Here is a 13,548-nt window from a genome sequence, read left to right as displayed (position 1 = left end):
CGCAGCGGTTTGGCGCCTGCCTTTGGCCCAGGGCGTGATCCTGGAGACCCGGGATCGAATCCCACATCGGGCTCCCTGCATGGAGCCCGCTTCTCTCTCTGCCTGTGTCTCTGCCTCTCTCTCTCTCTCTGTGACTATCATGAATAAATAAATAAAATCTTAAAAAAAAAAAAACAAAAAACAAAAAAAAAACAAAAAAAAAAACAAAGCTGGACTATGCTTATGGTATAATTTATACTTCAGAGCTTCCCAAGGGATCAGCCTAAGGCTAGACCTCATCTGAACCCATATATTTGCTGTTTCTTCCCCTTCTCTAATCTGCTTCCCTCCCTCACAGATATCTCTAGGGAGCAGTCCTTTGATAAATTGCTTGCACACAAATCCCTATTTTGGGCTCTTCTTCCAAGAAATAAAACCTAAGACAAATAACATTAAAATTAGATTGAAAAACTGAACTCTGTTTCTTGACAATCAATCTTTGATAATAACATCCATAGTAGATAAGCATGTTTAGGATAATCATAATGGAGAGATAATTGAGATTTTTACTTTGGACCGGTGTCTCTCAACCAGAGCAATTTTACCCAACAAGCAACATTTGGCAATGTCTGGAAACATTTTTATTTATGAGAAGTGGGGTGAGGGGAAGGATGCCACTAGCATCTAGTGCACAGAAGTGAGAAATGCTGCTAGATATTCTGCACGGCACATGACATCCTCTTCCAACAAAGAATATTGGGCCCAAAATATCAATAGTATTACTATTCAGAAACCCTGCTATAGATCCAACACACTTTTTAATCCTGTGCACCTGCCTGTGTGCATGTGAATGTGTCTATATAGCCTTTAAGTTACACTACAAATCTAAAGAGAGTGTATCCATTTTTGCTTCCCTTACATCATGGGTTTTTATTAAAGCCCTACAATTTAGAAGTACAAAAAAATCTACCCAGACATAGCTTGGGATGCATTCAAAAAATATATAGGGACATGTGATTGACCAAGTCAAATTTTCTTTTTGAGCAGATACTTAATTTTCTTCACGGAGATAATTGCTACTTTCCTCTTGCTTTGCATTTCCCATCCTGTGTGAAAAAAAGGATTAACTCATATCTAGCCTGCTTTGAATCCTGTACCTATAAGGCAATTATCTGGATGTGGGTTTTGTATTGTTTTTATTTGCAGGGCACAATGAAGTTAGGATATTTTGTTATAAATGTACTTATGTAACTATTATGAATTTATGCATATATATAAATATGCCCACTTATACATATGTGCTTATTTTCTATGATTATGGTCATTAACATTAAAAGTCTTAAATAATTTGAATCCTTTCTTTTGTCAAGAGGAAATGAATTAAGTTTGAAATTCTATTTTGTGATTTCAGAACTGGCACCCTCCTTTTATATACCCTTAGTATGCCAGGGCATATAGACCTCCCTCATGCCCAAAATGCAACAGTGAATGTGATTTCTGCCACCATAATTCTGGTCCATGACAAAGCACATTCTCATTGTGTTTAAAATATATCCTTCAGCTCATCCCATGCAGGGGTGGTTTGAAAGGGCTGGCTCTTCTTTGTGTTGGTTCTGAATCCATCTGGCACTCCAATGTAACAGATTCCTTAGATTATCTGAATGCCAACTGATAAAGGAGGTGCTGGTGGACCCGCAGCTAACAGCTACCTCATGGCTTTTAGTGGGGCTGCACAGAATCCAGTAAAGACTTGGCTTGTGGGAAACGGGGAACTGCAGATGCAGCTTAGGCAAAGTCAATTTATAAAAATCCAAGTTTACACAAATGCTGAATAATGGACAGATTATAGAAAATAATTCTTCCTTTTGTGGATTTAATGATAGAGTTCCTTTAAATTGCATTATCCAAGTACATTTACAATATAACTTCATTTTTTTGAAAGAAATCATACAGAATATTCCAGGAAATGGTTCCTTTTCTGCACTAAAATTATAAATCATAGAAAGTGTTGAGAGAGACCTTATTGATCATGCAGCTTAAATTTTAACATTTTAACTGTGGAGAGAAGTACTCAGAGAGGTTCAGTACTAAACAGTCCAGATGCCTTCAACCTCATGGAAATTTTGATTTAATAGCATCTGTTTTATAAAGTGGTCACACACATCAAGGGTCTTGGCCTGAGCTAATGCTGACTTTCCTGTGCAGAACTTTTCTTCCTCTGGTGAATTTACACAGCCATTGTTGACTCTGGGAATCATGACTCCCTAAGGGCTCTTTCACAACTCTTGAGTCTGTTATTACCTTCAATGCCACAATTATCAGCCTTTCTAGGGAGATAATCAATCAACTTGATGGTTCAATAAGTGCTTGTTAAATTACACTGCACCAAGTTTGTTCACCCATCCATCCACCTGTGCTAGACTCTGGGGAGCATGGTGAAAAAATATAGAGGTTTAAGTAGATCAGATACTCTCTTGATGAGTTTTTGTGTCACAATTATAATGCAAAAGCTAGCTATGGCCACAGAACTCCAAAACATTGCCTTTATCTGCTCTCTGAAGCTTGAAGCTCTTTAAACAGTAATGAGCATCCTTGAGAGGCAACAAGTTTTTAGGAAAACCAAGTTGTTTAAGCATTTAACTGGAGTGGAGACTGAGGGTTGACTCAAGTACCAGGATAAATTGCTGGTTACACATCCATTGTTCTGGGCCTCAATTATGCTTGTCTGCAATACAGCTCTTTCTCCTTCTTTCTAGCAATAGATCCAGTCTACTTGGTTATGGTGGTTGGCCAGAACCTAGTCTAAGCCAAATTGAATATCTCTACCCTTGGACCATATTGATTGATTAAAAATCAGCTCATTATACATGTTGTACCAGCTCAGGCATTCTCTAAGACTTTTGCAATGGGATCTGGGATTTTTCTCTGAGCCTGGAGGTGCCAGTGGCTCTGCTTCTTGCCAAAAGAAGGAAACAAAATTCCTAATCTCCAAGAAATAGAAAGAGCTTCCATTCATGAGAAAGTCTATGTCTAGAAATGATTAAGGATGATCAAGTGCTTAAAAATACACATTTTAAAACCAGTCTGCCTCATTTCAAATCCATAGTTCTCCATGAATTCTGAAACCTCGAATGTTATGTATCTTCTCCTTAGCTCAGTATGACTCTAGGTGTGATGAGGATACAGTATCCACCTCATAGGACTGTGGTAGATCAAAGATGGCCTCAAATTCTTTGATATTCCTTTCACTGAGAATTGGTAAGACTCTGTGATTGTTTTAGAATCCAGCAAAAGTAGCATTGCACCAGTTTTGTGGCTCAGGCCTTAAGAATCTAGCAACTTCCACCTTGTCTCTCTTGTAACATTCCCTTTCATACTCCTGAGCCACCTTGTAAGAAATTCAACATCTTACTGGAGACATCATGCAGAAAAGTTCTGAAATTGTATGGAAAGTAAAGGGGACCCCACTGAGTCCAGTTCATCACCAAGTGAATGTTCATGGAACCATATTGGATGCTCCAGATTAGCCCTGTTTTAGTGGACAATTACCCATGCCTTATGGAGCCATGACCTACCTGAATTCCTGACCCCTACACACTCAAAATATAATAAGATCGTTGTTGTTTTTAGCTCCCAAGATGACCAAAACAATAATTTTAAGATTAAACAAAGCTCTATGAATAACGCCTGCCAATAGCAATGTTCGATAAACTAATTATCATTGCCATGGTTCTGATCTGTTCTGAATTCGATTAATTCACTCCTTAGTAGTTAGCTATTCTTTTTTTTTTTTTAAATCCCCCTATTTATCTGTAATCAATTTAGAGTTAGGGTCTTATCATTTGTGTTCAAGTGGGTTCCTACTAATTCAGTATTTAAGATTCCTGAGATTCTCATTCTATGTGGATGATCCATCACACAAGTTACACAGAGATAAATATTTTTTTCACTTTTGTTCTTTTTAAATCACTATTTTTTCTGTTACTGGCTACAGATCTGTGACTTCATAATAAAACCAAACATAAAAACAAACTACCCCCCACCTTACAAGGTCATAAGTTCTGCCTTTTACTTTTGTCTTATTTTTTTCCCATTAGTATATAATTTGTGGGAAACAGAACTGTCCATGTTATCAAGTATGTCAATGAAGACTACATCTTTCACATTCCTCTGTACCAAAACAATGAAACAGAGAAAGAGAAAAAGAGGAAGAAAATAGTAATTTGCTCAATGGAGAACAGATAGTAGTGACGGTGGTACGCTGATGGAACCAAATAGTAGTCCTTAAGGTTTTGAGGAAATTGAGTAAAGTGAGGTTATACACACCTATTATTAGCAGATCTCAGATGGTATGTCCAAACCCTATCCTTGTTCATAAGCAAGAGTAGCAGGGAGAGAGGAGATTTTATCCTACATTTTTAGAGGAATTAAATGCTGTATTTTTCTGGATGGGTTTTTGACAAATGTTTTCTTAAAAATGCATCAACTTGTTTGCTTTGGTTTGTTGTCTTTTCTAAGTGAATCTGAGAGATTGGGGTGAGAAGTGGGGCATGGGGAAAAGGGAAGGTATAAGAGCTGTACTGATTGAGAGTGATTCAGGCCAGAGACTGGCAAAAAAAAAAAAAAGTATATATACATATATGTATGTATACTGTCTTTATGTGCCATTTAAACCCATTTAAACCCATATGAAATGGATATTCTTCATGATAGGCACAAAAACTCCTGGTTCTCTGCTAGGCACATGTATACATATCTTGCAAAGGAGGGGACTCTACCATCCTCCCAATTAACCCTATTACTTGTTCACTGGAACATGAAAGCTCTTTCATGGAAATAAGTAATTTTTAGGGGAAGAAGGAGATGTATATTAGACATGAATAGTTATCTAGATAGCATCATTTCCCCATTCTTCCTTCTTAACAAAGTCCCTTAAGTAGCCTGTGTGCCTGGAGGAAGATGATCTCATTCAGAATTCTCAGGGTAGAGCTGATTGGCAGAAAGGAAGGTAATACTTTTAAAACAGTGCTTGTTCTAGAATGGGGCATCTGACTTGGTCCAATAAGGCTGGAAGAAAGATCATTTACTCCTTAATGATGAAAAATGACGTTTAATTTTAAATTTTTAGCTGCTTGATGGGAATAAACAAATAGGTAATCCAAATTATTACTGGCAACTATGTTTCCATAAGTGCAACTATCCCAATGTTTAAGCCAGTAGTGTAATTGGAAGAACAAAGAAACAGGACCCTAATAACACTAGTGAGCTGTAGAATTTACATACCCAAATCCTTCCCTGATACAGGACTTATTATACTTAAAATGTCATTTCCATAATCTTTAAGGCAGTCAAAGAAGGTGCTTCTGATACTTACAAACCAAAATCTTCCTAAACTCGGAAGGAAATGACACTGGAACATTAAGAAATCATTCCTTATTTCCTGCAATTAAATTTATATAAAGAAGAGAAAGTGAAAGAACATGTAAGGACTCAGGATGACAAAAGACAGGACAGAAAAAAGGAGATCTAAAAAGTCACAGAAAGTGGAGACTGGCTGAGCTCAAAGAAAACCTCCATAAATTCACAATTTCCCCACAAGCTGTTTTAAAACTAGCTAACTCTAGACTAGAGGGCTGCTGCTTTTATTCTGTAATAATTTCTTAAATCCCTATCATGCACTTAGAGTAGTCAAAATTATAGAGACAGAAAGTAGGATGGTGGTTGCCAGGAGCTGAGAGGAAATGGAGGGCAAGGAAGTTAGTGTTTAATGGGTATAGAGTTACAGTTGTATGAGACAAAAAGAGTTCTGGAGAATGAAGGTGGTGATGGTTGTACAACATAACGAATGTATTTAATACCACTGACTGCACACTTAGAGATGGTTAAACTTGTAAATATTATGTTATGTGTATTTTACCACAATAAAAAAGTATAAGAAAAAAATCCACACCATGTATTAAGCCAATAGAAATGCAAAAGATACATACTTAGCTGTCAAGAAATTTTCAATATTAAAAAGTCCATAATAACCTCTAAATTTTTTATAGTTTCTTCTACTTACATTATTTCATTTAATGCTTAGAATAACATTGTGGGCATGTATATATTTCCCCATTTTATAGTCAGTGACTCAGTTTCTATAGTCATATAAAAAGGAATCTGTGAAGTTAGGGTTTCAATCCACCTTGTTTTTTACACTGCACTACCATCTTTGGATATTAAGATTCTCTATCACATTGGGTATTGTAATCCATTTTGTAGAGGAAATTTCTGGGCAATACAGTAATAACAGTACTCCCCCAAGACCCAACACTTTGATACCAAGAAAGAGAATGATATTTTGGTATGACCACATTGTTTGTTAGATGGAGGGGTATAATCCAACATATGATCAGCAGTCACAAGAACTGGAAGAGAGAAAATGGTCCAAATTGTGATTGAATCCCTTAGCTTCAGATTCTAAAGACAGTACTACACCAGAACTAGCATCTTAGTGCCTGGAAAGGGACCAGACCAAATCCTTTGCTTTATCATGTGTCACATCTTTTCTCAGAGGAGAAGTAAAAGACACAATTTTGAATCACAATTCCTGAGAGTTATTAGTGCACTAAGTATCAGTGAATGAGCTCTGCTGGTTGCAAATAAGACTGACAGGAAGCTGTACTAATTGCAGCACAATTAGCTAAATAATGGAGGAAAGGCAAGGTAATGAGTTGGAGAGTGAAGAAAAGAGTAGGCAAAGGTACCATGGATCATTATTAGTGGATCATTTGTGATTTTTTTTTTTTTTTGCATGGTTCCATTTACCTGTCATGCTCCATCTAAGACTTTTGTATAGTTGACAATTGCCCATAGGTTAATATTTAAGCAATATAACATGTGATATATAATCTCTTATAATCTGGCACATATGAAACCTGTCTCTTCTTATCATCTCCTTCTAGCATTATATGTAGTTCCCTACATTTATCAGATCTCTTATATCTTTAAGTTTTCATTAATTACTATTTTTTCTGGCTGGAACATTCTCTTTACATCTCTTGGAAATATTAACTATTAAAATGCTTCAAATTCTTATCATTCAGATAATGGTAAATAATCCACTTCTAGATTTACCTGCTGTCAACATTATTGAAGCTCTTTTAAATATTCTATTCATACTTTTTTTTTTTAATTTCTTGTCCATATGGGCAATTCCTGAAGATAGCACTATGTGTTGCTCACTGTTTCATTCCCAGTACCTGATTTGTCATAGTTATTAAATATTTGTTGGATAAATTCTGAATGACTTTATACAGTCCTCTAAATATTTATGCACTTACTTTCTCATGAATAACTTGGCTGTCAGAAAGGACAGAGTTTTCTGCACTGGTTTAAGTTAGAGCTCATATAATTCAAGGAATATTTTTGTATTATAAGTCTATGATTCAGTGTGTTACTAATAAAAAATTAAATTGCATGCACCTTATTGTTAGAGATGGCAGAGTGAATACATATATTTCTATTTAATCCATTCCCTAAGCCACATAAAGATGACAGAAATGTTTTAAAGCATGAAATACTATGGAATAAAACAATGGGGGATAAGACAATAAAAAGATTTCAGAACCTGGAAACAAATGGAAAAGTGAAAACTGACTTAGCAGATCCCAGAAATCTGAATTCTGTGCTTAAAGTGAGAAAACCAAGAAGAAGCCTTATGTATAAACCCCTAAAAGATGTAGGACTTGGGGAAAACAAATAACTTAGAAGTGGGGTTTAGCATGGGAATAAGTGTCTTGTCTGAAGATCTCATTAGGAAAGAGTAAAATCCATAGATAATCTACCTCATAATGTGTAGTGACATGGCTGATGAGTTGATGGCTAGAAGTCTATTTTCTACAGCGGGCGAAGTAGGTAGTGTTTTCATTTGGGATTCCAGACACATTTTTTTTTGTTTGTTTTTTTGTTTTTTTTTCCAGACACATTTGAATGAAAAAATTCATTTCTGGGAAAATTTTAAAAGAGGGAGAGAGAGAAAATAAGTGAAAGTTTCACAGTAAATGTTGAATGTCTTTTCCAGTCTTCTCCTATATGATTCCCAGAAAAGTAGCAGCCAGTTTATACCCACCAAATGGGAACACTGAAGCAATTCTTGGGGATCTGACCAACTGGAGCTAAAAGACTGAAAAATACTGACATTAATGATTCTCAAAAAAACAGCCAATTCAGATATGCTAGAGTTAGGATCATACTGAATAGCTCCAATCAAATACACAGGGTTTCTGATCAACTCTATTCAAGCAAAGACAAGGCTTACTAGACATTTGAAACAAGCATTGGCTATGGAAAACAGATACCAAAGCTAAATGAACAAGTAACTCTTCTCCATTTTAGTTTCTTTAGTGTATTACTGTCCATAGTTTCTTTATTAATATTCTCAAAAAGATTAAGTAGCTATATTGCATCTGTGCAACAAGAACAGAAAGCTACCTAAAGGAACATGCATAGGATGTACATGAGATCTTAATGATAGAAAAAAAATAGAACATTTAGAACATAAAGTAAGGAAATAACCTTAATTAAGGAGAGCAAAGCAGAAGAAAAGTGACAAAGAATAGAAGGTAAATGATTCAGAAACTGCAATGTCTGAATAAAAAGCAGTCCAGAAAAAAGAGAGAGAAGAAAATAGAGGGATGATATCATCAAAAATGTAAACTTTTTTTTCTAGAACCGAGAGGCATGAATATCTAGAAAAAAAGACACCAAAGAACATTACTGAGAATTTGAAAACATGAGTGATAAAAACAAAGTTCTAGAAGCTTCCAGATAAGGAGAAAAAATATTTACATAAAAATTATGAATAATAATGGCTTGGAATTTCTCCCAAATTAGCAACTTCAGCTGTTAAAATGGGATAGAAAAATGTCTTCAAAATTCTGAGAATTTTTTTTCCAAAAGAACTGTATATTCAGATCGTCAAGATACTTTCAGTTGTGCCAAAAAATAAAAAAAAAGTTACCTGCTATACACTCTGTCAGGAAGTTACTGGAAAAATCTTATACTAATCTGAGGGAGAAAACTGAGAAAGACCAAATGTAATTCAGGAAATAGAAGAGTCAGCAAAAGAGGTAAAACATTTCCCTATAATGTCTTAAGGGGTTTGCACAATGACATTTGTTCACTAGATTTAGCTATTTTTTTTTAGAATGGAAATGGCTGGAAAGGAGATATTTCTTTAAGAAAATTAAATTCATAAAAATTTAATTTCATTGCAGGTATTGAGAAACAATTAGCTCAGCTAGTAAAGAATTTGGGATTGGATCACTGATTTCCTCTTATACAGGAAAGGAAACCAGCCATATCAAATACTACATGTCTCATTTATGAGCAGTGTTAACATGGTAAGAATAATTTAAATAATAAACATTGACCGATTTTCACTTTACAACTATGTCAGAAGGATGTTGGGGCAGGGATAGTCAGGATAGTGATGAAATAAGTACATTATTATCTTAGTCTACAGACAATTTTTTTAAAAGAACTAACAATATAAGCTTTACTTAGAGATTTTTTTTCCTCGTATGTTGGTAATGACTCTTCTGTGTATTCAATCAGGAAGAAACACTACATTCTTCAACTTGATCTCTCAGCAATGTTTATCACTCTCTGAGTCAGTCAAGGAGCATAGAGGAACACCTATGGGAAGTTCTGAAGGAACATGGCAAGTGTGAGAGAGTCATATCATTTCTGTACCAACTGGAGTGATAGAATTCAGTCACATGGCCATTTCTAGTTGCCTCAGAGGTTGAAGCCTAGCTGTGTATCAAGGAGAAATAGGAAACAAATTTTGATGAACAGTTAGTATTTCTGTCACAATTTGTGAAACTATTTGATTCTTTAAGTCCATGTACAGCCTACTGTTTCAGCTATGATATTTTTCTTTCTTTCTTTCTTTCTTTCTTTCTTTCTTTCTTTCTTTCTTTCTTTCTTTCTTTCTGATAGTCATACACACACACACAGAGGCAGAGACACAGGCAGAGGGAGAAGCAGGCTCCATGCACCGGGAGCCCGACATGGGATTTGATCCCGGGTCTCCAGGATCGAGCCCTGGGCCAAAGGCAGGCGCCAAACCGCTGCGCCACCCAGGGATCCCAACTATGATATTTTTCTAAAACGATAAGTAGACCAGAAGGAGTCTGGCATTGTTTTAATTATAAAATTTCATGGAAGTTACAAAGTACTTCTTGTCTGGAGTAACTTTGTTCCGTGCTTCCTATAGGGGAAAGTCAATGGTCTTTCCTAAGAAGACAAACTATAAATTAAACAACCTAATCCTAAAATAAAGACAGAGAAGTGGAATTATCTCTATTTTACATAGGGAACAACTGGATTCTTGAATAACTGACAGACACAAAGTTGGTCATTTACTCATTCACTTCTCTGATATTTATTAGAGCGTCTACCATAGGCCAGTCATCATCTATGTGCAACAGATATGGCAGCAAACAATCCAGACAAGCTTTCTGCTCAGATGAAATGTTAATCCTAGAGAGGTTGTCCAGGGCAGAATGAAGATTCTAATTCAGGTCTTCATTCTGAAAATTCAAAAGATCCCCACCAACTCCTGAGGTGCTTCTTTGGCTCATACATTTCCTATATCGCATCTCATCAGTTGCACTGAAATAAATTCTCTGCAGCTATACAATCAGAGGGAACTTCTCCTATTTACACAGTCAACAAAAGATGCAAATTCTCTTTGGGAGAATTTCTGTGAGTCAAAATCACACCCCTTTTTTCCCCTTACCAGCTTTTGAATGATGCTTCACACCAGTGAGAAAAAAAAGACATGCACATTCTCTTTCTGGACCTCCATTGCTTTCCTCCAGCAATTACAGAGGCACTTGTGACAGGCACTTTTTTTTTCTGGCTGCCTCTAAGACATGTTAGGCATGTTCTTCTATTCAAACAGACCTGGGATAGTCTAGTTTCCTGTTATGATGTCTGTAACATATTTATCTAGCTGCCTGAAAATTCACCAATTGTTTCTGTTTACTTCATTTGGGAAAACATCACCCTCCAACATCCCTACTTGCACTTACATGGTGTATGCTTAGTGTATTAGTTAGTGTTAAGTTTAGTGAAAGAGAATCTTTTACAGAAGAGTTCTAAACTTGCACTGAACATAAGAACAGTTACAGGAAACACAAAAATTCTAGAAGAGCTGTCCTTAGGGGATAATCATTCAACTCATTGTTCAAAGCAGGATAATTTTGAGAATGAGAGATGATGCTGTTAATGTCAGTGATATTGAGATCACAAATATAAATAGTATCTTGGACCAAAAGGAAATGTGAGCATTCAAGAGTAATTTCACTTTCTTTATCCATTGATGAATGAATGGGTAAACAATATGCGGTACATACATCAATAGAATATTACTTAACCTTAAAAAGGAAGAAAATTCTGATACATGCCACGGCATTATGCCAAGTGAAATAAATCCGTCACAGAAGGGTAAATGCTATATGATCCCATTCACACGAGGGTGGTCAAATTCATAGAAGCAGGGAGAAAAATATGATGGTTGCCAGGCACTGAGAGGAGGGGGAAATATGGACTTAATGTTCAATGAATATAGAGTCTAAGTTTAAAAAGATAAAAATGTTCTGTAGATAGATGGTCGTGATGGTTACACATGTAAATTTATTTCTTTTTTTTTCAGTCTTTCATACCGTTTTATTTTCTCCCTTCAACCATAATAATATGATATCCAAATTTTGTCCTGATTGGAGGGTCGGTAAACACAGGCTTATCTGGACCACTTACAGGCAAGGCAAATGCTGCTTCTTGAAATGGTCCCACCATGGAACCTCTGGTCATCCAACCCAAGTCGCCCCCTTGCCTGGCTTTATCTTCACTATACTGTGTGGCCACTTCATTGAATCTCATTCCAGACTTTAACTTTTCCATGGCTTCCATGATTTTCCCACGTTTTTCACACAGAATGTGTCCAACTTTTATTGTATTACCACCACCTTTGGGACCCTGGACCTTCTTGTCAGAACTTTCACTCCCAGAGGTGGCTCCCCCTTTCCCCCCTTTCCTGGAACCGCTCTTTCCCTTGGGCGGCATCTCCGAAAACTGAGACCGAACCCTCAATGGCTTCCTTCGCCGCACAAAGTCCCTGTAAATTTATTTCAAGTCACTGAACTATATACTTAAAGATGGTTAAAATGATACATTTTATGTTACATATATTTCACCACAATAAAAAAATGATTGACTTCACTTTATCTATTGGGAAAATGTTAAAACTAGGACCTTCATCCCAGGCATAACACATCATGATCCTAATTAAGAGTCATAGAAGTTAGGGTGTGGTTGAATTACCCAGTGTTCCCCTCTGTTATCATCATTTGAAGGACAACATGAAAAATCCAATGGAGATTTACTCCTGGCAAAGCTGGTCAGAGAACTCAGACAACCTTCTCACCTCCCTCCTCAACCTAGACTTGAGTACAGACCAGATATTAGTGACCATGGCAGGCAAAAAATCTGTAACTAAGACAGCAGATTTGCTGGCTGCTCCAAAGCAAACTCTTTGGTTTGGCTGCTGGCTCCCCCAAAGCAAACTGCTTGATTTGCTTATTAAAGGAAGCAAGGTGTACTCTCTCTTCCTGAGAGTCAGAGGCCCAAAAAGCCAAGAGGGAAAAGATCTAGGCGATCAAGAGGAAGCTGATCTTACACCATGTGAGTTTCAGATAGTGGCCCAATCTGCCTTTCTATTAATGCCTCACAGATGTCAGGTTCTTCCCAGGCTCAACAATCACCCCAGAAGCCCCCATATGCTATATAGCTATATCAAGTGAAGAGGAAAACATAAAGGGGTGAAAGAGAACTGAAAACAGATTCCTCTCCAACAAAAAACACTTTTAACCTTTGCTTTTCCTGTAGCCTCGTAGACACACAACAAAAACATTTTCTATCCCTTTAACATCCAACATTGGAAAGTATCACATTTTCTTCTTCACCTTGTGGCCCATCATTTTCTACGCATGCCATTCTGTTTCCCATTTACTCCTGAGGTGGTACACAAAAGAAAGAACCATTTGGAGTGCACATCACAAAGAGGGAGGGGGGTCATGGTCCTTAGATGCAAGGTGGACTGTTCTGGCACTGTGTCAATCCTGCAATCTACTTTCCTTTCTCCTGACCTACACTGATTAACTGATTCATATGTCTATGACCTCTAATCCTTAAGCCCCAACTTTAGAGCAAGCTAAAGTTGGGGCTGAACACAATGGTGTTAACTTCTGGTTCCTGTTTTCCATAAGAATCCATGCCACCTGCTTCTCCCTCTGCCTGTGTCTCTGCCCCCCTCTCTCTCTCTCTGTGACTATCATAAATAAATAAAAAATTTAAATTTAAAAAAAAAAAAAAAAAGGGATCCCTGGGTGGCGCAGCGGTTTGGCGCCTGCCTTTGGCCCAGGGCGCGATCCTGGAGACCTGGGATCGAATCCCACGTTGGGCTCCCGGTGCATGGAGCCTACTTCTCCCTCTGCCTGTGTCTCTGCCCCCCTCTCTCTC

The 13,548-nt window shown here is 37.0% G+C and overlaps 1 protein-coding gene across 1 annotated transcript; it reads right to left on the bottom strand.

Moving 5' to 3' along the window:
• Window positions 1–11,692: 11,692 nt before the first annotated feature.
• LOC112672303 (peptidyl-prolyl cis-trans isomerase NIMA-interacting 4-like) lies at window positions 11,693–12,141 on the bottom strand. Its single transcript, XM_035707950.2, has one exon. It carries the CDS (start codon window positions 12,091–12,093, stop codon window positions 11,698–11,700), a length of 396 nt encoding a protein of 131 aa, XP_035563843.1. The 5' UTR covers window positions 12,094–12,141; the 3' UTR covers window positions 11,693–11,697.
• Between the last annotated feature and the right edge of the window lie 1,407 nt (window positions 12,142–13,548).

Source organism: Canis lupus, chromosome 28 (genome assembly GCF_003254725.2).
Source record: "Canis lupus dingo isolate Sandy chromosome 28, ASM325472v2, whole genome shotgun sequence".
NCBI classification, from domain to species: Eukaryota; Metazoa; Chordata; class Mammalia; order Carnivora; family Canidae; genus Canis; species Canis lupus.
Note: the sequence above shows the minus strand (reverse complement) of the source record. Positions and strands in the feature narration are given on the sequence as shown.